The 22,663-nt window shown below is 57.6% G+C and overlaps 10 protein-coding genes across 10 annotated transcripts; 5 read left to right on the forward strand and 5 right to left on the reverse strand.

The window, feature by feature from the left end:
* Positions 1-444: 444 nt before the first annotated feature.
* On the reverse strand, positions 445-4,487 carry SCHCODRAFT_02506251 (MFS general substrate transporter; the record flags this gene model as incomplete). The annotated part of the gene is made up of 18 exons (XM_050343172.1): positions 445-486; positions 540-1,066; positions 1,116-1,150; positions 1,193-1,392; positions 2,024-2,240; positions 2,343-2,610; positions 2,672-2,886; positions 3,056-3,273; positions 3,334-3,487; positions 3,546-3,662; positions 3,714-3,736; positions 3,789-3,892; positions 3,942-3,954; positions 4,008-4,062; positions 4,111-4,127; positions 4,180-4,191; positions 4,242-4,347; positions 4,396-4,487. The coding sequence occupies 18 exons, from the start codon at positions 4,485-4,487 to the stop codon at positions 445-447; spliced, it is 2,415 nt and encodes an 804-aa protein (XP_050199488.1).
* Positions 4,488-5,343: 856 nt separating this feature from the next.
* SCHCODRAFT_01190125 (uncharacterized protein) lies at positions 5,344-6,763 on the forward strand. The gene is made up of 7 exons (XM_003031459.2): positions 5,344-5,514; positions 5,567-5,700; positions 5,752-5,884; positions 5,931-6,032; positions 6,080-6,187; positions 6,240-6,422; positions 6,536-6,763. The coding sequence occupies exons 1-7, from the start codon at positions 5,461-5,463 to the stop codon at positions 6,608-6,610; spliced, it is 789 nt and encodes a 262-aa protein (XP_003031505.1). The 5' UTR covers positions 5,344-5,460; the 3' UTR covers positions 6,611-6,763.
* A 588-nt stretch (positions 6,764-7,351) lies between these two features.
* SCHCODRAFT_02627977 (uncharacterized protein) lies at positions 7,352-8,336 on the forward strand. Its single transcript, XM_050345441.1, has 3 exons — positions 7,352-7,587; positions 7,635-7,695; positions 7,746-8,336. Exons 1-3 carry the CDS (start codon positions 7,549-7,551, stop codon positions 8,081-8,083), a joined length of 438 nt encoding a protein of 145 aa, XP_050199489.1. The 5' UTR covers positions 7,352-7,548; the 3' UTR covers positions 8,084-8,336.
* SCHCODRAFT_02627981 (uncharacterized protein) lies at positions 8,204-10,186 on the reverse strand. Its single transcript, XM_003031055.2, has 3 exons — positions 9,589-10,186; positions 8,831-9,538; positions 8,204-8,777 (listed from the first exon to the last, which is right to left on the reverse strand). The coding sequence occupies exons 1-3, from the start codon at positions 9,919-9,921 to the stop codon at positions 8,373-8,375; spliced, it is 1,446 nt and encodes a 481-aa protein (XP_003031101.1). The 5' UTR covers positions 9,922-10,186; the 3' UTR covers positions 8,204-8,372.
* A 219-nt stretch (positions 10,187-10,405) lies between these two features.
* SCHCODRAFT_02580239 (uncharacterized protein) lies at positions 10,406-10,921 on the reverse strand (the record flags this gene model as incomplete). The annotated part of the gene is made up of 2 exons (XM_050343905.1): positions 10,406-10,774; positions 10,826-10,921. Coding segments are annotated over 2 exons (465 nt in total), but the record flags the coding sequence as incomplete, so codon positions are not given.
* A 162-nt stretch (positions 10,922-11,083) lies between these two features.
* On the forward strand, positions 11,084-12,534 carry SCHCODRAFT_02506712 (alpha/beta-hydrolase; the record flags this gene model as incomplete). Its single annotated transcript, XM_003031458.2, has 7 exons — positions 11,084-11,446; positions 11,494-11,679; positions 11,730-11,828; positions 11,878-11,928; positions 11,981-12,010; positions 12,062-12,139; positions 12,193-12,534. 7 exons carry the CDS (start codon positions 11,084-11,086, stop codon positions 12,532-12,534), a joined length of 1,149 nt encoding a protein of 382 aa, XP_003031504.1.
* A 1,024-nt stretch (positions 12,535-13,558) lies between these two features.
* Positions 13,559-14,693, forward strand: SCHCODRAFT_01190128 (uncharacterized protein). The gene is made up of 6 exons (XM_003031457.2): positions 13,559-13,643; positions 13,700-13,761; positions 13,816-13,944; positions 14,026-14,211; positions 14,275-14,416; positions 14,476-14,693. The coding sequence occupies exons 1-6, from the start codon at positions 13,586-13,588 to the stop codon at positions 14,553-14,555; spliced, it is 657 nt and encodes a 218-aa protein (XP_003031503.2). The 5' UTR covers positions 13,559-13,585; the 3' UTR covers positions 14,556-14,693.
* A 514-nt stretch (positions 14,694-15,207) lies between these two features.
* Positions 15,208-15,881, reverse strand: SCHCODRAFT_02504705 (uncharacterized protein; the record flags this gene model as incomplete). The annotated part of the gene is made up of 2 exons (XM_003031054.2): positions 15,208-15,564; positions 15,615-15,881. The coding sequence occupies 2 exons, from the start codon at positions 15,879-15,881 to the stop codon at positions 15,208-15,210; spliced, it is 624 nt and encodes a 207-aa protein (XP_003031100.1).
* Positions 15,882-18,363: 2,482 nt separating this feature from the next.
* SCHCODRAFT_011488 (uncharacterized protein) lies at positions 18,364-19,219 on the forward strand. Its single transcript, XM_003031456.1, has 4 exons — positions 18,364-18,396; positions 18,445-18,655; positions 18,706-18,965; positions 19,017-19,219. The coding sequence occupies exon 3, from the start codon at positions 18,714-18,716 to the stop codon at positions 18,957-18,959; it is 246 nt and encodes an 81-aa protein (XP_003031502.1). The 5' UTR covers positions 18,364-18,396; positions 18,445-18,655; positions 18,706-18,713; the 3' UTR covers positions 18,960-18,965; positions 19,017-19,219.
* A 452-nt stretch (positions 19,220-19,671) lies between these two features.
* On the reverse strand, positions 19,672-22,551 carry SCHCODRAFT_01306958 (NADH-quinone oxidoreductase). The gene is made up of 8 exons (XM_050341418.1): positions 22,348-22,551; positions 22,210-22,293; positions 22,111-22,159; positions 22,044-22,061; positions 21,925-21,996; positions 20,587-21,877; positions 20,227-20,534; positions 19,672-20,171 (listed from the first exon to the last, which is right to left on the reverse strand). The coding sequence occupies exons 1-8, from the start codon at positions 22,433-22,435 to the stop codon at positions 19,751-19,753; spliced, it is 2,331 nt and encodes a 776-aa protein (XP_050199491.1). The 5' UTR covers positions 22,436-22,551; the 3' UTR covers positions 19,672-19,750.
* Between the last annotated feature and the right edge of the window lie 112 nt (positions 22,552-22,663).

A 22,663-nucleotide genomic window follows, 5' to 3' on the forward strand; every position in this document is an offset into this window, starting at 1 on the left:
GTGGCGCTGACCACACTTGACGGTGACGAAATCATTGCTCATGAGCGTGAGACTCAGCATCATGATTTGCACTTGTTGTTCGTTGTGTGCTCTTGATTTAGGGCGGACGAAGCCGAACGTCTGGCCGGCAGATGCCGGGATACATCACCAGTCAGACCTTTCTTCGCTGGGCTCCTTCATCATCAACGCATCTGAGGTACAAAATCGCAATCTTAGAGTCGCCCTCATCTGCTAAAGGACCTTTTACCTGCCTCCTCGGCGCGGGTTCAACATCTAACATTGATCTCTTGCTCGCCAACTCATTGATTTGACAGAACACACCTTGACTCTACCGCATACAGGTGGCACAGCGAGCGGATGAAATGTATTCAGAATAGCGATAAAGAGTACAAGTACAACGTGCCTATTTCCATGATTGGTCTTCATACAAAAACCTGAGTAGTATCATGAATCCCTCTCCGCGTTGTCCATCGCTATCAGGGCCGCCTAAGGGGGAGCAGTCAGTTACAGCTTGCAAAATCCACGACAGAAAGATTTACCTCCACCGACCGCCTCACATGCTGCAGCTTCTGACTCCTTTCCTCTCTCAAGAACTCCGCAAACCCATCCTTCCATAGCTTCCACCGTGCTGCATCGTACCCATCCACTCCGTCCCACTTCTCCCCTCTGCGTCCCGGCGCGCCAAGTCTCTCCTCCCAGTCCTCCCTCCCCTTCGGTCCTAATATCTCCCTGCACTTATGCATGCGCCGCGCAGCATACGTGGCCCACGGCGCGGCGGCCTCCACCGCGAGCGCGCGCGGCATCTTGTGGTAGTGCTCGCTGGTTGGCTCGTACTCGAACGCGTCGCGCATGACCCAAAGTGCGTGCTCAGTGCCGTCATAGGTATCAGCGGCCCAGGCGCGCGCGAGGAACTTGTGCAGCGAGACGTAGCGTCTGCCTGCGGTGACGAAGGCCTGCGCGCGCTCGTCTGCGCTGTGAGGTGCTTCGGCCGCAGCGAGCAGCTCGCGCTCCTCGGCCGTCCACTCGGCTGTGGGTACGTGCTTCCCGGAGACGAGGACGGTGGGGCCTACGTGGGTGAGTTGAGAAGGGAGGAATATATCGCGACGCGCGCTCACCATTTAGACTTTCCCGAACATTCGGGCCAAATAGGCTGAGATTGTGCCAGCCCGCGTGGGTGTTCCCCCACACGCACCAGTCCTTCGGACTTTCGTGCGCCTTCAGACTAGTCATGACGTCGAGGACGCGCGTGTGGAAGGCATCCGAGTCCGAGTGCTCGACAGCTTGCAAGAGCTGAGACCAGAAGAACCAGAGGAAGGCCTCCAGTCCAGGCGTGTCCCCATGAGATATAGAGTGCCGCTTCGGCGACGAGTCGCGCACTTGCTCCTCGCAGAGCTGGGCGATTCTGTCTGCAGCGCTGTCCGGGGGAACGGTAAAGTCCTTGAGGAGATCGATTGCGTGATGAACTCGAGACTCCGCCATGGTGAAATTAGGAAGTCAGCGAAGCTTTGGTCAGATATGAATCAAAGGTAAATCCCCTCGAGGTGAGAGATAGTGACAAGAAGTAGTGTATTGACTTCGATGGTTGCTCGATGGTCTTGATGGGTCTCGATGATGCAAACGGTCCACGGCCGGCAAGTTCCGGCTATCGAACCCGGTCACGTTACGCGACGCGGTCGACTGCACACTGGTTGCGCACGACGCGTCCAATGTTTGCCGTATACGTCGCCCTTGTAAGTCATCGAATCTATAAACCTTGACATATCGATTCTGGTTTTTATGCTTTTCGAAATTTCAAAGAACATGATCAAGACTTGAAGCCATTGAATGTTGACGCCAAATGGCCGACTAGTGTTACAAAAGGAAGCAACCTGTTGTTACAAGATACCGCAGTATCACATACAAAGGCATGAAGGTCGTCGAGCCACTCAGATAGCATGGCCGTCGCGCCATTCACAGAACGTACACGAACTGAATCGAAGTGGTCAGCAAAGCCCATTCCGAAGTATAGGTCACCCCCACTCACCTCGTCGTTCTGCTTATCCGTCAAGTCCAGGAACGCGTTCTCGCCGAGCGCCGCGCCAGTGGTCGACGCCTCAAGCTTGCTATCGTCCTTGACCTCCTCGACGTGCGCGGTGTACTTCTTCTCCATGGACAGGTCGCGGATGTTCGCGGGCTTGCCGTTCTTCACGCGCTCGCGGGCCTTGAGCTTATTGAGCGCGATCATGTTGAAGATCTGCGCGCTGGAGGGTCCCGTCAGTTTCGTCACCTCGCATTGTTCGCCCTCCACCAGTAGAGGGACCAAACGCGCGGATGGAAATACACGCGGATGGAAACACACGCACATCGTCAACGCCACCAACGCCGCAAAGATGCCCATACACGCCTTGAAGCCCTTATGGTACGACGGCGCGTCGCTCTCCGTGAACAGGTACGGCCCGATGATGTTCCCCGCGCCCACGGCCATGTTGAACATCGCGAGCACGACGCTCTTCTTCGTCGACCCCGCCGTGTTCGCAGCGATCCAGGACACGATCAGGGGGTTGATGCCGAAGAGGAAGGCGAGGAGGTAGTAGGCGAAGAGGCGGACGCCGGTGTTGGACTCTTCGATGACTGGGAGGAATTAGCACCAGCTCGAATGGGGGATCGAAAAGTAAAAAGGAGATATACTCACCGTAGAGCAAAATAAGCCCAAGAAGCACAACAAGACTGAGCCCTACGAGCACGGGGCCCTTGTACCTCCACTGATATGCAGCATACGAGGAGAAGACGATGACGATGATCTGGATCGCGCCAAGGGGCAGGTTGAGTAACGTCGTCCTGTACTTGTCGAATCCGATGCCGCCGAGGATGAGCGGGCCGAACACGTTGACGACGGAGGCGCCGACGCTGGGGGAAGAGGTGAGCATGCATGGCGAACGAATTGCATGGGTGACAAATCAAAGGGCCGACGAGTTTAACGAGGAGACGAATTGGACGAGGAAACGGATCCCACGAGGCGACGAATCCCACAATGCGACAAACCTCACCGAAGACGAACAGAAAACCTCCCACTCACTTCACACAAAGCGTCATACAAAAGAACAGCCACGACTTCGGCTCGAGCAGCGCCTCAAAAACCTGCCCCCACTTGAACTCGTTGTTCGCCGCCGTACCCGTATTGTTCGCGCGCAGGCGCTCGACGGCCTTGTGCCGGTCCTCGGGGGTCAGGAAGCGTGCGTCGCTGACGCTGTTGTCGATCTTCCAGTAGACCACGGGCGCGGTGAGGACGGTGAGCTGGGAGGGTGGTTAGTACGTGGGCGACTTATGTCCAGCAGTGAGAGACAGACTACGCACCAGCCCACAGAAAATGAAGATCATCTGGTATGTGTAAAGCGTGCTGCTGTGGACGTGGCCGAAGCCATAGGCGAAGATCGCGCCCATGATCGTGCCCATGCCGTTTGTACCATACCAAACGCAGACGCGGAGAGGTTGCTCGGCACGACGATACCTGTTGATCATAAGCTGTAAGTCCTGAATGTCTTATAGGCACAGATAAACGGACTGACCAAATGGAGGTCAAGACGGCAAACAAAGGAAGGCATGCCGCTTCGAAAAGACCAAGAAGGAAGCGAGTGGCCGCGAGGGCAGGGTAGGTGTGGCTCGCGCCCATGCCGCAGCAGGCACTGCAGTTGGTGAGACTCAGAAGCGAAAGGGGGATATACAACGTCACTTACGCGCCCCAGCAGAAAACAAGGAGCTATATTCTCGATCAGGATACGACGTCATGCGCGGGGAGAAGGGAAGCATACAGTCATGAACCATCGCGGCTTGCAACGGACGATGAGGTAGCTGGATACGGGCATCCAGCATAGCTGAGCGACGGCACTGAGGGACCCGACGACGGAGTATTGAGCTATAACTGGTATGAGAGGATGTCGGTAAATATGGATCCGTTCGCTCACAGCCAGTGAGGTGCTAAGAAGTCGAAGCATGAGCAAGGGCGGAGGGCGAAAGACCGACAAACTCACCGCATCCGTCTTGAGGCCGAACGTCGCAGAGTAGCCCAAGATACTTTTGTCGAGACTGTAGCAAAGTGAGGAATGTAGACTGAATGGAGAAGCAGGGACGCACATCTGGAGCCAGTAGACCTGATAGAGGGTTCGGTCAGGGAAGGCTGAAGCGGTGCAAGGAGAGCCGTACCCAGGATAGAATCTATGCAGGATGTCAGCAAGTATAGGCGTCTCCCAGGGTTGATGACGCACCGTGAGGACGTGGATATCGGTCCTACGCAAGATGCGCTTGTTATCCTCCTCGGTCACCTCAATGCGCTCGTCGCCGAAGGTCTTCAGCGCTTCATCGACTGCGGCACTTGAAGGGATGTCAGCGAGGCTCTGTCACGACAACAAGGACGCGCACTTCTGAATATTGCCGCGACTCTCGTTCCGTCTGTCGTACTGCTCGATGTGTTCAGATTGCCACTCGACCTTCTTCTCGTCGCTCGAGGCCATAGTGAGGAAGGGCGGTAGGAGTGAGCTGCGGGGTACACTTCGAAGGGAGAGGCGGAAGTGCACACCGCAGCCCGGAGGTGGAGACGCGCGTTATAAACGCGTCGCGCTGGGGCGCGCGCACGGACGCTAATCATCCCGCGGATCGGGCGGGCCAACAGAAGAACCGGAGGCGATTGGAAACAACGAGTCCGGTGGGGGAGGTGAGATCACATCAGGCGCGACGGACGGATGACGGAGGTCGCTTGAGCAGGTACGGATATAGCGCAGCGCCCCCACAAGGTCCCGTGGAGTGCGCCCACCGACCCCACAAATGTTCCCCTCATGCGGGGATGGGGGTGTGGGGAATGATGAAGTGGTTTTACAGCAAGAAGGCGCCCGTCGATCGCGCACAAGATATGCCAGAAAAATCCGTGTCCTCCGAGCTGTAGTCGGTGGCGCCCCAGTTGAGTCCGTTCCGTCTGACCTGCAGGCCTGCGCTTTTTGTTCCGCTTCGGTAAAGGGGGCAAATAGATCATCACGGGTGCACCGACACTAGGACTTGGCTGCATACTTGATGGTCACTTGACAGTCCTGCTCACAGTACGGCGTCCCCTTGGGGATGGAGGCGGGCCGCTGGTCTCCCGAGCCGTTGGATGAGAAAATGAGCCAAGTATATCTAGAGCTCTTGGTTCTTTCAGGAGAACAGTCTCGCTATCATGGTCCTGAGCTATACTCGTCAATAGGCCGTGAGCGAAGGAAGCAAGCAGCGGATTTCGGCTTCACCCGAAGCCCTCCACGTGCTCCGAGCACGCGAGCGACGGCGCCGGGGCGGGCCGCTCATGATCGATCAACTTCAACCTGAACGCTCATCCTTCCTGGAATATCCACCTCCCTTCCGGGTCTCTCTTGGCGGGCAACTATTTTCGTCCGACTTGAGACGCACATCTCGTCTTTTCCACCTCTGCTACAAATACACTCGGAATCTCACGGTCCGATGTCAGACTACGACGACGCAGAAGGGACTTTGGACCTGGATGCTATGTTCCCAGTAAGCACTTTCTCAATCTCATCCCTCATATGTCGAAATTTAAATTGAGTAGGAACCTCCACGTCCAAAAACTCCGCCCGCTACTGTGACAACATACGAGCGCGACTCGTCTCGGGTCGGTACTAGCGGCTGGCGTAAAATCGACATCCGTCTTGTAGGTGACCACCCTCTTTGGGGTCATTACCTGTGAGGGGTTTGCACACAGTATAATTCCATGATCTGATGAAATTGGGGCAGATGGAATGCGGCACGCGCGTTTGCCACATATCTCGACACGCATGAAGAACTCTACAAGGGTCGCAATGTTCTCGAGCTTGGCGCAGGCGGAGGCCTTCCGAGTCTCGTTACAGCGCTTAACGGCGCGAGAAGGGTGAGTGATACCTAAATGACATATGCCTAACCTCATTGGGATCAAGGTCGTCCTTACGGATTACCCAGATGCGCCGCTCGTAGAGAATATGAGCTACAACGCCAAGCAAAATCTGCCTGAGGACGAGCTTTCGAGAGTAGCGGTGAAGGTGAGAATGAAAATCGTGCATCCGATTCGTTGAATTTAGTTCGGCAGGGCTACATATGGGGCACTCCAGTAGCACCGCTGCTAAGCGAGCTACCCGCCGATAGCCAAGCTTTCGACCTGATCATCCTCTCGGATTTGATCTTCAATCACTCGCAAGCAAGTTTCTCTCTTCATCGTCATATTCACCGCCAGCTAATACCTCGCCCAGCATGACGCGCTCCTTAAAACATGCGAGCAATGCCTGGCAAAGACGTCCTCCGAAGCGGCGTCCTCCGTCCTCGTATTTTACTCGCACCACCGTCCGCATCTCTCCCACAGAGACATGAAGTTTTTTGAAAAGGCGCGAGCGCGTGGCTGGCTCTGCGAAGAGGTACTGACGGAGAGATTTCCGGTGCGTACCTTACTGTTCGCGCCGCGAACGGCCGCCTGGTGGCGAGATGCGATATCCGCGGCGTCGTGGTTGATATATAAGTCGGCGAACGATCACTGACTCGTTCTCTCCAGCCAATGTTTCCCGAAGACCCTGGCGCCGAGGAGGTGCGGTCGACCGTCCATGGTTGGCGGCTCACGCGAGAGTAGCAGAACGGGTTGATGCTACCCGGGTTTAGCTGTCATGTGTGTACTTTGCTTTTCCTGTCTTCGCCACTCGAGCGTCGCCCAGAAAATGTAGATTTACCATTGTGTAGCTTGGAGTGCATTGGGGAACAATCCACGGTCATATGCCGCGTGCCCAGTCTGGTTCGGAGATTACCAACATACGGCCTGCTCGCGGAGTCAAACTTCCTTCATCTAGTGACATTCACCCCTCGTCCATCACTCTCATTGTGCAGACAGAGCGTGGATCCCTTTTCATAAGCACCCAAGCCGCACAGGGCATCTGTCAGCGCTTGCAGAGACTAAAGCGCTCCAGGCCGGGGAAATTGTAAGGACTCGGTCACGTCTTCTGCATTGTCGCGCCAAAATTCAGTCGATCGCCCTCCTCAGGCCTCGCAAGGATATCGACAGAGATGATGATTTTATTGTGTGTCGAGGTAGCATTCCGGAGGAGGCGTACGCGTGGAGATGACGGTCGGGAACATGGCCGCGGTCTGACGGTCCGGAAATCACGTGGCCGCACAGCCACAGTCACGCGTCAGTGCCAAACAAGCACCCACGCGCCGCGAAAGTCAACAAACAAGCCCCTGTGGGCGCACTGCCACCTTTTACTTCCGCCATGGGTATATAATCCGGCGGCTCTCTCCCTTTCCAAATCGTGGACTGTTTGGCAAGCTCCCCGTACGAGGCGTCCCTCGGGGCGTTCTTCATCGGAGTCGGGTATGTGGGGGCACGGGTTGGTGGTTATGGCCGGGCGGCTTGGGGGTTGGGGGCAACCTCAGTCCAAGTCGCCATGTCATCCGCCTGGCCCCGCTTCTCACTCCTGGCATGCGCGGTGGCCTGCAAGATCGGGGGCATCGTGAGGAGTAGTGGAGGCGGCGTCTGGACTCGAGCTGGATGTGCGTTGAAGCGTTATAGTCATCATGCCTGAACCCTTGACGCTTTATGCGTTCCTCTTCAAGGTGAGTATCCGCGCGTATCTCTCTGACTATCGCTGACACGCTCGCAGACATGTGCGCTCTTCGCACTGGCCGACGATGGACTCAACGGTTGGCTCGTTCTCCTTCAAAGTATGCGGTTTCGCCCCTCGCTCCCCGCTCCTACTGACCCTATGTGCCAGCTTCGATTTCGACGGCGGGATGGGAGTCCTCTGAATCTCGGACGATCTACTCATTTGTTGCCTTGTTACTTGCTATGTCTGTCGTACGGCTGCTGCTCTGTGTTTGTCATACTGCTATCTGTCGTACTACCATCTCGTTTGTTCAATGTCATGCGCCACAGCCGGCTTTCCCTCATCCTTCCTGTGTCCGCGCCAGCAAACTTTCCTTTTTTCTTCCCCTTCCGTCCGTCGCAATCCTCCAACTCTTTCAACATCTCCGCGTTCTGCTCCCGACGTTCGTCACAGACGATCTCTCCTCATCACAGAGCGACCGAGGAAGAGGGGATGTAGAGCATTGAGTGACCCCTCCCTCCCTCTCATCTCCGCTCCCTCACTACTCCTTCCCTGTACAAGAGGCTGAGCCATGGCCACGACAACGCGAAGCAAGCTAGCGAGACAACTGGAGCGCCATGATACACCGGGATGCTCAGAAATCTTGAGCAGTCGTTCATAAAAATCCAGAATAAATTGAAGGTGAAACCCGTATCTCCAGTGTAGGTGCCTCGTGCGTATGTATGTGTACAGTGCTATAGCTATTAGTACAGATGAACGGTTCGCGAAAAAGCAGTCTTGCAGCCATACATTCATTCAGGGGACGAACGCGACCATCAGCACGTTCACGACGAGCATCTGCAGCTCGCCGTTCGAGACGACGGGCACGCGCTGCCTGCCGATGACCGGCGGGACCGAGTCCCACTCGCTGAGGATCATGATGTCGGACTCGGCGATGGGCAGCGCGCCGCTCTCCTCGATGCGCATGCGGAGGGAGTCGGTGTCGTCTTCGCCGCCGTAGACGCTGAAGGCGCCGCGGAGGGCCGGGGTCCGATTTGGGTTGAACGTCTGGCGGTTGCGGGACTTCATGGCGGGGTCCTCCTCGGCGATCTCGACGCTGCGGTCGATGGGCCAGATGACGGAGCCCGCGGCCCAGTGCAGCTCGGGGGTGAGCTTGTAGAGCTTGAGCGCGTGGTAGAGCAGCGAGTCGCCGCCCTTGAGCTGGATTGCGGTACGGTTAGCAAGCGAGAGTGCGAAACTCTGAAAACACGCACATTTGGCACGAGCGACTCCGCCAGCGCCTGCGCCGGGTTGACGTCGTAGTCGTTCGAGAGGTAGACCGCGATCTGGCGGCCGCGCGCCGCGTTCAGCACTGGCGCGAGCAGGTCGAGGAACTTGTCGCTCGGGTGGATGAGCGGGTCCGGCCCCGACGGGCCAAACGTCTTGAGGTACACGCCGTACGTGAGCGACACGCGGCAGCCCTTCGCCACGGTCTCGACCTGGTACTCGCAGTCGGACAGGAACGCGACCCACTCGAGGTCGCCGCTCTTCCCGCCGCGCCCGTGGTAGCGCTCCTCCGTCCCGTCCGCGCTGCGCACGATGAGCGCACCGCCGCGGAAGCGCACCGGGAGCGTGACCGCGATCGTGGCGACGCGCCCATCGTTGCGCAGGGAGCACGGCTGGAGGCCCATGCGGCCCTGGCTCACGATCACTTCGAGCTTGTCGCGGACGGCGGTAAGGTACTGGCCGGCGGAGAGGGAGGGGAAGAGCGTGGTGCGGAGCGCCTCGAGGATGGGGTGATTAGCGATCTCGAGAGAGGTGGTGAGCGGGAGGTTGGGAGGGTAGAAGAGGGATTCGTAGTCGGTGTAGTCATCGAGATCGGACGTTTGATGGGGTCGACATGCGGCGATGAGGACGTCAAGGGCGGGCGGAGAGTCGTAGTCGACGTCGATCGGGAAGTCGAGGGAGTGGGTGATCCCGCTCTGATGGTGCCGATCAGCAATCGTCGGGTGAAAGAGCATAGGAAACGCACTGCAGACCGGAAAAAGAGCTGCATCTGCACGGGATCGATGGGTATACGGCCAGATACACTGAAAGGCCGCGACTTCGCAGCGAGCAGCGCCGAGATGTCTTCCCGGAAAACGCCATCGTCCTGCCCGAATTGTGGAACGGGCTCCTGCGGCGCCATTGAGCGACGCGAATGTCGCTGGGGGCGCTCGACCTGGAACTCCGATCCACTCGGGGCACGGAAAGGTAGTGTGTTGCCCCCATCGAGCTGGCGGATGTAGGTGGGCGCCGGCGATGGCGCGTAGGCGGACGGACTCATGCGCATACCCATGGATGGCGTCGCGGGCGAGATGATCATGGCGGGAGGCGGGAGGGGCAAGGGGTCAGGACTGCGGACAGCCTTTTGTGCAGTGACGAAAGCGGCCGGACATGAGGAGGCGGCGGCCTACACGCCCCCTCAACGTGTTCGCGTATCTTCATCACAATCCATCACGCCGAGGAAGATAAAGATGGGCGCGGATGGGCTCACTGGTGCCCGGCAATGCGCCTACGACGGGTCACAGGCAGAGGTTGGACGTCTCATGAGAGGGTCTCTTGGGCCTGGACGGAAGGGCGTTGAGCGGGAGAGGATGGCTAGTCGGTGCGCCACCACATTTCGTTGGACGTACGGTCAGATGTTGTAGCTCCGGGGGGATGACCGTGGGGAAGTATGGTGAACTATGGAGCGACCAGGTAGGCGGGAAGCCCGAGGAAGTAGCGTTCCATAGGCGTGCCGTGGCAGTGCGTATGAGATCCGGCCTCCCGGTACGAGGCGATTGCACTGGGGACGAAAGGCAGGCAGGTCATATAGCCTTACCGGCTATCTCCCCACCGCTTCTAGTGAACTGTAGCAAGCGCCAATCTGTGTCGCGGGCGTCGTGCTCTGCGGCGAAAACCTGGGGGCCAGCATCGATTCCAGATCGATTGTAGGGGTCAGATGGGCAATCCACGCCGTGCAGCGACACGTTGGGGTTCACAAGGCGAGGCGCTTGTTCAGATCTACAGGTAAGAGCAGATGGGGGACGTACACCGCGGTATGTATGAGTGGGAAGCCTGGATGCATAGTACAGGCGAGTTGATGTCGCTCTACGCCGGACTAGTCGTTGCGCAGGGCGTTGTATTAGGTGTAACAGTCGAAGTGCGATGCTACCATTCAGTTCGTTGTCACCTAGCTGTTCACAGAAGGTCAGCTAGTGCCCGGCGGGTGAGGGTAGATAACAGACCTGCGGGGTTCGGGCGCGCGCCGCGGAGTAACTCACCTCGAGCGCGTGTGCCTGCTCGACTCTTCCTCCTGACCCTCTCGCAGCGTCGTAGTGTATAGCGCTGCTGCATTCACACCACCAGCGACGCAGTCCTCGGCGCCATGGAAGACGCGGACAACCTGCGGAGAACGGTTCCGACTGTGATCATGGAGCCGTACGTGATCGCGCCGCCGCCGTCTCAGACAGCCGACAGCGAGCTCACTCTTGGTCCCAGCCACCATGTCCTCTGAGGCTTACACCGAAGACTGGCTTCAGACACCCCCGCCGAACCCCATCCACATCTACTCCCGCCTTTACAAGCCCGATGCACCGAAAGCGCTCCTCGTCTTCATCCACGGCTTCCAGGAGCACGTCGGCCGGTACACATGGACGCATACACAACTGAAGGCGCGCGGAATCGCCGTGTTTGCGATTGACCAGCGCGGCTTCGGACGCACCGCGTTTGGGGAGAAGGGCGTACGCCGAGGGACGGGCTATGGGCGGACAGGGATCGACCTCCAGATGCGCGACATCGAGTTCGTGCTCGGCGTCGCGCGCGAGCGCGTTCCGGGCGTGCCCGTATTCCTCTCTGGACACTCCATGGTGCGTGGAGAACGCGGCACGCGAGAAGTGTGCTCATAGACGTGCAGGGGGGTGGCGAAGTGCTGAGCTACGCGTGTCGCGGGTCTGCGGGTTCCAAGACGCTCTCCGGCGTCATCGCGTCCAGTCCACTTGTCGGGTTGACGAGCCCCAAGTCGAAGTTGATACGGTACATTGGTGGCAAGGCTGCGGTGCTCATGCCATGGTTCAGTATACCGGCGAAGGTCGAACCAGAGGTGCGTATACCCCACCACTCGCTTGTGTTCTTGTCTAAGCTCTCCGCCAGACGCTCTCACACGATGCAGAAGCCAACGCCGCGGTGCTTCAAGATCCCCTCATTCATCCGACAGGCACTCTGAAGGGCGTGGGAGAGATGCTTGCAGAGGTATGCCAATGCTAGTTGCACCGAACGGCTCCTTGCTGATCCCACGAAGGGCGATAATCTACTGAGCCACCATCACAAGTCGTGGCCTAAGGACCTGCCGGTACGTACACATCTTCGCTGGCTAGACGGCTTCAGCTGAAAGGCATCCTCAGGTCTTGATTTACCATGGAAGCGACGATCCCGTAGGTATATGCGTGCCAATAGCTTCCCTAAAAGCTGACTTCTGCTGTCAGGTTACCTCGCCCAAGCTATCCCAACGTTTCCTTGACTTGTTACCCGCCGACGTCGACAAGACTTATGTTCCCTTTGATGTATGTGGTAACTCGCTTCCTTCGCCCCAATCCTATACTGATCACACCCATAGGGCGGTTACCACGAACTCCACCACGAAATAAACGGCATGAAGGAGCGCGTCATCGACGAAGTGACCCAATGGATCGAGGCGCACCTCAACACGCCGAAGGCGCAAGCCTCTGCTGTCGCATCTGCGCCTGCTTCACCCGCTGCTCCCGAGCCTGCCGCTACGCCGACGAACGGACCGCAGACGAAAGTCGCCGACGCCTCGACGACCCCGACGGGCCTTACCACCCCCGCGCTCGTTGTGACGCCTGCCTCGCCCATAGGGGGCTCGCCGCTAGCGGGCGATGATGGACCGGCGTCGTTTGGCGCATTGGAGGACGGTGCGGGGGCGACCGCGAAGCTGTGAGCGACGATGCCTGCGCCACGAAACATGTCACCTAGCGAACGCCGCGACGAACTGTCAAGCCCAGGCTCCTGCACATTCCTGTATACCATGCGCATTCGACGATCCGATTCTCCCCCGACTTGGACTACCTTTTCGGCCTCCAGCAGTCTATTTTCCCTATAATAAGTACCCGACCTCATCGCCATTCGTGCAATATACCTTCGAGTTCTCCCCTTCGTTTGCATCTTCAAGACGATACCCTCTGCAGTTCGGCCGTCTTACTGAACGCGTTTGTCCGCCACGCCCGCCATGGCTGACTCAATTGCGCCTTACTCTGTCATGGGTAATACCTCAATGGCAGCCTGTGCGTCAGTGCGTCAGTCAGCTCGCAACTGACCTTCGCTGGTCTATCCGCTGTATGGGCCAGTCTGCGTCATTGACAGGGTCAATCCGAATTATTGCAGAAGTTCTTCGCCCAGGAACAGGGGATTTGCGCCCCCGAGCGGGCGCAGGCAATTCTGCTCTCTTTCATGCTCTTTGGCCCCGCGCTGCCGAGGGTCAATGGTCTCCCTGAATTTAGGCTTGGTCGGACCTTGGATGCTGAAGATGAATTCGCTCCAGGTGCGTCATAATCCCCGTGATCTACTTCGACGAGTGGGGAACACGGTCTAGCGACTGGGTAGCACGCTCTCGCGACTGGAGAACAGGCTTCGCACAATAGACGCCCGCTTCGACAAGGGACGCCGCTGCCCACCGTGGTCCGCGACTCAATGGGCAGCTTTCTCCGAGGAGAATACTCGGACCGAGGGCGACGATCCGAGCGTGTCCTGCGCCTGTTCAGACGCTTGTTGCGTGCGCGGGGATGCCTATTTGCCTCTCGCAACGCACAGAGGCATGCGCAAAAGCAGGTGTGATGTGCGCGAAAGGCAACCGATGGATGCGCCTCTGCGGCAACGGGGTGCGTCTTGAATCTCCGCGCCTTTTCCGCTGAGAGGTCAAGGTATATAAGAGCGTTCGGGGCCGGGAGCTTCACTGAACGATAGTTCTCTAAGCCTCTCAGTCGGTATCAGACATGAAGACCGCAGGATTCGTCGCCGCCGCTGCCTTGGCGCAGAGCGTCTCCGCGCACTGTGTGTATACTTCCTTTCAGCCTGCATTAGTATGAAGCTTACCAGAACACTTGCAGACATCTGGAACACGCTCATCGCGGGCGATGCGGAGAGCCAGGCTGCTGTGCGCCAGCCCATTGTGCGTAAGATCCCTTTGTTCAGAAGCTGGACAGCGACTGACCTGCCTTCACAGAACAACTCTCCGGTCACGGACGTTACCTCGGCCGACATCACTTGCAACGTCTCGCCCGGGGCTGCCTCTGAGACCGTCACCGTCGCCGCGGGCTCGACCGTCGGGTTCAAGCTCGATAACACCATCTACGTGCGTAGCGCCTCCGTTCGAGCACGCCTCTCAGCCGTGCTTTCTTCCATCTTCGCCTATCATACTGACTCGCTACCACAGCACCAAGGCCCCGCCGCCATCTACCTCGGCCAAGCCCCCGGCGACGTCGCCTCCTGGGACGGCTCCGGCGATGCGTGGTTCAAGATCGCGGAGTGGGGCGCCGAATTCGAGCCCTCGTTCACGTTCACGGACTTCAACGCCGCGCAGCTGACGACGACGATCCCTGCGAGCGTGCCCAGTGGGCAGGTGAGCTACATCTCGGCGACAGGAAGGTGATAGCGACGAGGTTGACACCTTACCTACCTCCAGTACCTCGCCCGCATTGAGCAGATTGGCCTCCACGTCGCGGGCGCGCCGCAATGGTACATTTCGTGCGCGCAGATTGAGATCACGGGTGGTGGCTCGGGCTCGCCGTCGAAGGTGTCGATTCCGGGATACGTCTCTCCTGATGGTGATTGTCTACGTTCGACGCTGTGCGTACTTTTCAGTAGGTGCTAATGCCGTTTACAGACCCGGGCCTCACTGTCAACATCTACAACCCTGTCCCGACGGCGTACACTGTCCCGGGGCCGGCTGTGTACTCCGGATGATCAGCTGGAGCAGTGAACTTTAGCTCGCTTCTTCTGAAGTCGTGTGTATGTACCTCTATTCCGAGTCAGGGTAATGCCGTCTGCGTTTCGTCCGCTGCATTTGCATATCTCGTGATATCTTACCCAACTTGTCTTGATGACACAGAAACGGCGCCCAGGTCAGCTACTATGTTCTTTATCCTTGTCAATGCGGAAAGGAAACCATATTGTTGGAAAGGTAACAAGGCTGTATGTTGAATTGGCTATTGATGGCAGCTCGCAGAATGACGGCAGATAACGATTTCCATATCACTCGTATAGTCCATGACAACCAGCGACTGGCCGCCCCTTCCTCGTCTTTGTGTTCGCAATATGCAATCCCGAGGCTTTCGTGGGTGCAATAGGATTCGAGGAGTCTGGATGCGAAGTCGATGCAGCGGTAGGATCATGAGTGGCATGGTCGTCGTGCAGTCGTCTACATGACAAGCCCGAGCACGACAGGTACGCACGGATGATGGACGATGGTCGCATGGGCTGTCTCGCGCCTGCTCCACCTACGTATTCATTCACGGACATGGATCCGCACTACTAGAATGCAAAACACAAGCAAGGTGCACAAAGATGACTAGCCGCGTCCGATTCCTAGGGACGGATTTCAAGATACATTGTACAATTACTCATCATCAACGATCTCCTCAGCAATAGAATCCAGCTCGGAGGGCGTGGCTTCCTTCCGCTGCGCTTTAGCCGCGCCTTTGGTATCCTTCCTCGGCGGTGGCTGTTTGTGCCACTTGCCGTCCGCGGGGCCCATTTTGCGGGCGATCTGCAAAGGCGTAGGCAGGTCCTTCGTGCGGCGGTCCAGAAGGTATTCCGCAACCGAGTCGTCGACCTCGCTGACACTCTCGAAGAGCTTCTGGATGCGAGGAGCGTGCACGATAACGAGATACGCAATGAACGTTGCCATGTTGAGCGCGTCCAAGGGCTTGCGAAGGTCAACCTGCACGGCCTCCTGATCCGCAATGAAGATGGCCTTCGTAACAAGTTAGATGTCTTCGTGATGTCTAGTCAAGGAAGCCTTACCGGAGTATATTCCTCCAGCGGTGGTTTCTTGTCGAGCTTAGTTTCTACGTGGATAATTTCGTTGTATGCGCAAGAAAGGACTCCACGAGCGCCACTGGTGACGAGACCGAAGACAGGGAATCGGCAATTAAACAGGCGGATGAAGATGCAGATGGCAACGAGATACAGACGCTCCTGATCTGTCGCCGCCGCGGCAGTCCACAGCTTCAGCAAGCGCTTGAACTCGCAAGCGAGAAGAGGAATGTAGAGGTTTTTGGTCCGAAGCATCGCTGACAACGATTTCTTCTGAGCCCCTGGATGTGAGTGCACCGAAGGAGTACCGCTCTGCCTGCTATCTGAACCGTCAAGGGGAGGTTCAGGGATCGAGCCCGATGCAGTCGGATCTAGGAGGTTTGGGGACGGAGCGACCGTGTCTGCCGAAGTCGCGTAGGGATTCCGGTCCGGGTGCATCGCCCTTTGATACGCCGCGCGGTCTGAGTCTGACACTGGGGCACGCTTAGCATCCCAAGCGAAAGCATGGGCAGCGTATTTTTGCGCGCCCGAGTCATCAGTCAGGTCGCGCTCTTCGTCAGGTTTGTCCTTCTCGGAAAGCAGACTAGGGGACCAGATAGACACCTTCGAAGCCGCCTCCTTCGTCGAGAAAGCGTCTTCGATGATCAAGTAGAGGATGCTGTCTGCCCAACCCGCGCGCGGCTCGGTACTCGGATTGGTGCTGTCGTTGAGGCCATTTTGCCAGTACTTGAATCTTTCGTCGGCAGCTGCGTCGCGTGGATTGTATGGATGCACGAGGTCGTACATCCGGCTGATATTATTGTATGTCGGCCTGTCCCCTTCGAGGTTGCTCGGAGGGACATACTCAGAGTAGCGTAAGTGTGCTTCTCTCCTAAGAGGTGTTCAGCGACTGGCAAAATCGGGTAAAAAAGGAAAGACGCACTCGTACCCGACCTCAGAGCTGCGGCAATTAGCGACCACGAGGTTGAATAGCTGGTCCCAAAAATGCCGGTATGTTGCTTCATTGCGCACCTGGCGGGCATGCTGATCCTCGCCCTTGACGACGACATTCTTGGTTTCATCCAGCATACGTGTCAGCCAGACAATCTGCAGGATCCCACATATGGACCGCTCAATGACAGGCTGCACACCGGCGACCATGTATCCGAGAAAAGTGTGAGACAGCATCTGCTGGGCATTAAGCAACTCTGCCAGAAGGCGATGCTGCTCAGTGCATATGCTCTTATAAAGCGTCTGTGCATGTAAAAACACTGGTGAGTAACACCTTTACCGTAGAAAACATACAACACACCTGCCCTGTCTTCTCGTAGAACCACAGCAATGCAGTCGCCTGTTTGTATGCGAGCGGAACTTCACCCAAGGGATGACCATCTCGTGCGGAACAGAAGACGACACCGCGGGACACGAAGTAGCGCTGCGTGTGAGGAATGTTGCTGTCGGTCTTGTTCTTCACGTAGCTGCATAGATGTCAGAACACAACTTCGTGTGAAGCGGCGAAGGGAATTACCTAGAGGAGCTGAAACAACTGCGCGGGAAACTATCAGTACTTTTTCGGTGAGTAGGAAATAAGACTCACGTTTTCCCGCCTCCGCTCACCTTGCTTGCAGTGGTAGAGGGGGACTTGGGCGACTTCTTCGATCTGTCCCGTCCCAGCTCGTCGCTCGAAGATGTAAGACCCTCGATTCTGGCGAGGTTCAACAATCGCCACGCTGCACAGAACTTGACACTTACGAGGTGCCAGTCTGGGCTGAAGTCTCCTTCGTTGAACGCGCGTGCACTGACACCTGCGTTTGCGACCCGTGGCGAGAGCTAGAACGAGGCTGAGGCGCCTCTGCGGATCCCTCGGAACGCGAGTCATGTACACTCCTCCTTTGGCGCGAACTGGATCGCAGCCGAGGGTGTTCAGCCGGCTGCGGGGAGGTGTCGCGCGACTTTGATTTTGCCTGCCTGATGCCCAACATCAATGAAGGGAGCGTATGTCAAGAGCGATGAGACTCACGAGCGACGCGACATAACGCCTTTTCCGATGTCGTTATACTTGCTACAGTTCAAGATTATTGGGTGGAATGCGGAGGGGTGCCAAAAAAAAACTTACCATCCGATGGTCTCATTATATACACCAGCGGCCCACATGGAGATGCAATCACCGCGAGAGTAATCGACACTTCGCAGCATTGTCTCGACCTCGAGATCAGCTCGCCAACGCCACCGATGAGCTTCTGCGGGCTGATCTCCGCCTTGTTCCCATGGACGTGATGCTCGATACAGGAATAGCGCTAATCCGAGTCCCTCAAGCGGATGTCTGAAGTCCACTTCCGACATGCGGTCTCCGATGTCATTGGGGACGAAGTGCGCTATTGGCTAACAGGTGTGATTATCTAGACGTTGGCCGGAAAGACGAGGTGCAACTCACAAGATCATTGCCTTCCTGCACCGCTTCCTCGAGCCAGGCAACACGAACATGGACTATCGGGCTCGTCTTCTCGTAGGAGATGCCAACGAGTGGGCCCTTGACGCCCAGAGCATGTCGGTGGAACAGGGCGCTAGTCAGAAGGGAAGGCAGCTCATGTGCTTGCGCCACGCAGGCCAGGGAAGGGCACTGAGGTTTCAGATTCCCCGTGTACAGAAGTTGTTGCGGGGTTCCGATGACTTCGCGCTTGTGAAAGCGGCCATCGTTGCTTGCATTGTCCTCAGAGTCAGCCTCATCGATATCGTCGGCATCATCGGTCCCGTCGACGTCGTCAGTGCAGTCTTCCTCGTCATCTTTCTGCTGATCGCCGGTTAGCTTTTTGCGCGGCTGTGGAGACGGGGCACCTACTTCGGAATCTTCCTCTTCGCCGCTGACATCCTCGTCATCGTCTGTCGAGGATGAGGACGAGCCAGAGCCAGATGATTGGCTTGTAGCCGAAACCTGCGCAGACTCGTCTGCGATAGGACGAACTATGATCTCCGCCCTTCTGTACAAGCAAGGCACGGGGCGCTCCGGTACGGTTTGCGGAGGTCTCGCGACCGCGTATAGGGCCGAAGTGCTGAAGAATCATTATCGATGAACCGTAAATGGCGAACAATGACTCCTTACCATTGCTCATGATCAGGGAAGACGTGGCGCAGGATTATGAACAGCATGTTGAGAACCTCCGGCGAGACAATTCTAGGGTGCTCCGCGTCGCCGCTGCATCTGTCCAACAATGCGGCCTGATGAAGCGCAGAAGACAGAATGCTATCGATAAGACTTCGTTCGTCCTTGCTAAAGGTCTCATCCGGCGCGAAGCATTCATTGCCGCCGCGGATGCGCTCTTCGTGGATATCGCGTATGCTCGGGCAAACCGATGATGGCATCTACTCGGAGCATCTGAGCCTCAAGCCTACTGGCACTATGAAGACGTTTACCTGATTCCGCAGAGACGCGGGGAGAAGGGGCTGCAGCATACTGAGGAATCGCGCAACAGAGGGCGGAGGCGCTGAACACTCCCCGTCAATCTGCATGCCTGACGAGCACTTTGTGATCATGTGGCGCTTGAGCTGAAAATCGGGCCTCAGTCTACGACTAGGCCCCGCACGAATGGCGTTGCCGATGAGCTGGTGGTAATGGTCGGGAGCAAGAGGTATATGACACGTGCCGTCAGAGCGCGTCTTCTGATGCTGGTCATGTGATTTATGTTGAAGTTCGGCAAGAACCGTTCGAAACAATCCTGGGACGCAGACGGTCTATAGAACGCGATGCACACTCATTTGGAGGCACGTAAGCTGCAGAGTTCCGCTTACCAGGAGATGGACTCCCGAATTTCGGCGCAGCGCTTCATGGCGTGGTTTACGCCCAACAATGTACGATGTTGCATTCAGATGTATAGCAGCTTGATTCCAGGAGCATAATATTATGACTCGTCGTAGCCCATCCCCCAATATATCTCCTGCTGCTCAGTCGTGCATTCAGAAGCACGTAAGGAAAGCGCCGTGTCGACCTGCATCCCAAAAGATCGAGGCGAACCTCGTTGAGTCTACCTATAGCAAGTCCCGATACTGATTGCAGTGCCGGCAGACGATGGGGCACCTGAGCAATAAACGAGATATCGTATTCGCGCTTTTGTCTAGAACAGAACACAATGGTAAAGCCCGCCCTCTACCTACGCCGCCGCCTGCGCAACATTCTGCTCCTCGCTGAACCCATACCGATCGCCCTTGACGAACGCCTTCGTGCACTGCGCCATCGTAACGGACCTGTGGACGACAGTCAGCATCCCGCGCACATATGAAGAATTGTGGACGGGTCGCGCAACAGACGCAAGAAGAGGAAAAGATACACACGCCCTCGAGATCGGGTCCGTCTGGTAGAAGTTTTCGATTGGCTTCTTCAACGGCGCAAACACCGCCTTCGCACCCGCCGTCTTCGCGATCAGCTGCTTCACGCCCACGAGCGCCGTGTCGACCGACGTCCGCTCCGTCACGTCGTAGCGTACCAGCGTCGGCGAAATCTCCCACATGCGGTCGCGCAGCGCGAGGATGTCGTCGTACGGGAGTGTCGTGCCGAGCACCTCGGACGCGGCACTGTAGAGCTCATCAGCGACACGAAGCGTACCGTCAAGCAACAACGCGGACTCACCGGATGACCTTCCAGTCCTCCCTGGCAGCACCCGGGGGCGGGACGGCTGCACGCCCGAGCTGCGCCCGACCCTCGGTGTTCACCCACGTCGTCGCCTTCTCAGTGTACGCGGCACCCGGGACGATCACGTCCGCGAGCTGCGCGCCGAGGTCACCGTGGTGGCCCTGGTAGACGACGAAGGCGTCGGACGGGATGGACTTGGGGTCAACCTCATCGGCGTTCAGTAGCCAGATGAACTTTGGCTTGGTCTGCGCGGCCTTCTTCGAGGGGACGAAGCCGATGTCGTAGGCAGCAGCGCGAGACGCAGCCTGAAGCATCACATCAGTATATGTATGAGAGATCGCACAGAAAGGGGCTCACCCGCTGGAGCACACTCAATCCATTCCACTCCGGCGTAAGCAGCGTGCCCTTGTTCGCCTCGACATACTTCGCCAGCAACCCATGAATAGGCGCTGAATCCGCATGATCCGCGACCGCGCTGCCCACGATGATCAACGGCTTCTTCGCCGCCTTGAACTTCTTCGCGAACTCGCCCTTGCCCGCGACGAGGTCCTCCAGCGCCTTCGCGTCCGCGCCGAGGTAGTCGTACCCATACGTGAGCTCAACGCGCTCGCCGATGAGGCCAACCTCAAGCGGGGTGTGTAACCAGCTCTTGCGGATGCGCGAGTTGAGCACGGCCGCCTCATGCCTCGGGTTGGTGCCAACGAGCAAGATGACGTCGGCCTCCTCGACGCCCGGGATAGTCGAGTTGAAGAGGTAGTTCGAGCGAATGTCAACACCATGCACGGGTGCCGCGGCACCGCCGGCCTGGTCGACAGCCAGGTTCTCGGAACCGAGGCGGTTGATGAGATCCTTGAGCGCGACGAGCGACTCGGTGTCCGCGAGCGCACCCGCGACAGCCTGGATCTCGTCGCCTTTCGCGCCCGAGGCAGCCAGTCCGTTGGCAATGCTGTTGAGCGTCTCCTCCCAAGTAGCTGCGACGAAGCGGTCGCCCTCCTTAACGAGGGGCGAGGTAAGCCGCTGGAACTTGAGTCCGTCGCACGCGTAGCGGGTCTTGTCGCTGATCCACTCCTCGTTGACATCGTCGTTCGTCTTTGGGAGAATTCGCATAACCTGTACGCCGCGCGAGTCCACACGGATGTTGGAACCAACAGCGTCCATAACGTCAATAGACTCTGTGTTCTTGAGCTCCCATGGACGCGCGTGGTATGCGTACGGCTTGCTCGTAAGCGCACCGACGGGGCAGAGGTCGACGATGTTGCCGGACAACTCCGAGTTCATCGTCTTCTCGACGTACATGCCGATCTGCATGTCGTTCCCGCGACCGGTGGTGCCGAGCTCTTCAACGCCAGCGACCTGATTAGCGAAGCGGACGCAGCGTGTGCACTGGATGCAGCGGTTCATCGACGTCTTAACGAGGGGGCCCATGTCCTTGTTCTCAACGGCGCGCTTGCCGGTGATCTCGTGGAAGCGTGTGCGGTCGGAGCCGTAGCGCATTGACTGGTCCTGGAGGTCACACTCGCCACCCTGGTCACAAATCGGGCAGTCGAGGGGGTGGTTTGCCAGCAAGAACTCCATTACGCCTTCGCGGGCAGCGTGAACGAGGGGAGTATTGGTCTTGACGTTTGCCCCCGGCATGGCGGGCATGGCACTGTTGCAGGTGAGAAGGGCGTTGGAAGATCGGAGCTGGATACATACCAGGATGCTACCGGCTTGGGTGACCTCTCCACTTCAACTAGACACATACGGCAATTTCCTGCTATTGAAAGTCTTGAGACTGTGAGTATGATGCAGACTCGCGAGTCTGTAGACCTTACCGATCATGGTAGCAAAACCTGGAGCACGTCTCAGTAACGGCAGACGGCAAATGACATAGCAGCGTACCGTGGTATGGTAGCTCCCGCAGCTTCGCATGCTTGAATGAGTGCAGAGCCTGAAGTACCGTCAGAGAGGTATCGCCCGTGGTTGGCCTGGAAGACGTACCCTGGGGAACAGTGACCTGCTTTCCGTCAACGGTGAGGGTGATGTCAGCCTGTCTTGCTGCTGTAGAGGACAGTGCGCGTCTCTCTGAAGATATTCGCATTAGTCTTCATACCCCGCTGGCGTACATTCCAGACGTACTGGGCGCTGCCGCGCGCGACGCCCCGCTGTTCGCGGTCTTTCCGAGTAGACCCGTCGAAGGTCTCGAGACAACCCGGAGCATAGTCATCGGGGAAAAAGGGAGCGGATGACGAGAGCAGGATATAGAGGAACCTGGGCGAGTCGCCGCCCTCACTATTCAGCGTCTGCAGAGCTCGTCGTCGTCGGCGATGAGCAGGAATAATCCTGCAAACGCCGTTGGCTGAGGGATCCGGCTTTGATCCGAAATGCCGGTGCTTTTGTTCCGGTTCTGCCGAACGTCACGCGCCACCAAAGCAATGATCAACAAAGACCCACA

This window comes from Schizophyllum commune, assembly GCF_000143185.2.
Source record: "Schizophyllum commune H4-8 unplaced genomic scaffold SCHCOscaffold_7, whole genome shotgun sequence".
Lineage (NCBI taxonomy): Eukaryota > Fungi > Basidiomycota > Agaricomycetes > Agaricales > Schizophyllaceae > Schizophyllum > Schizophyllum commune.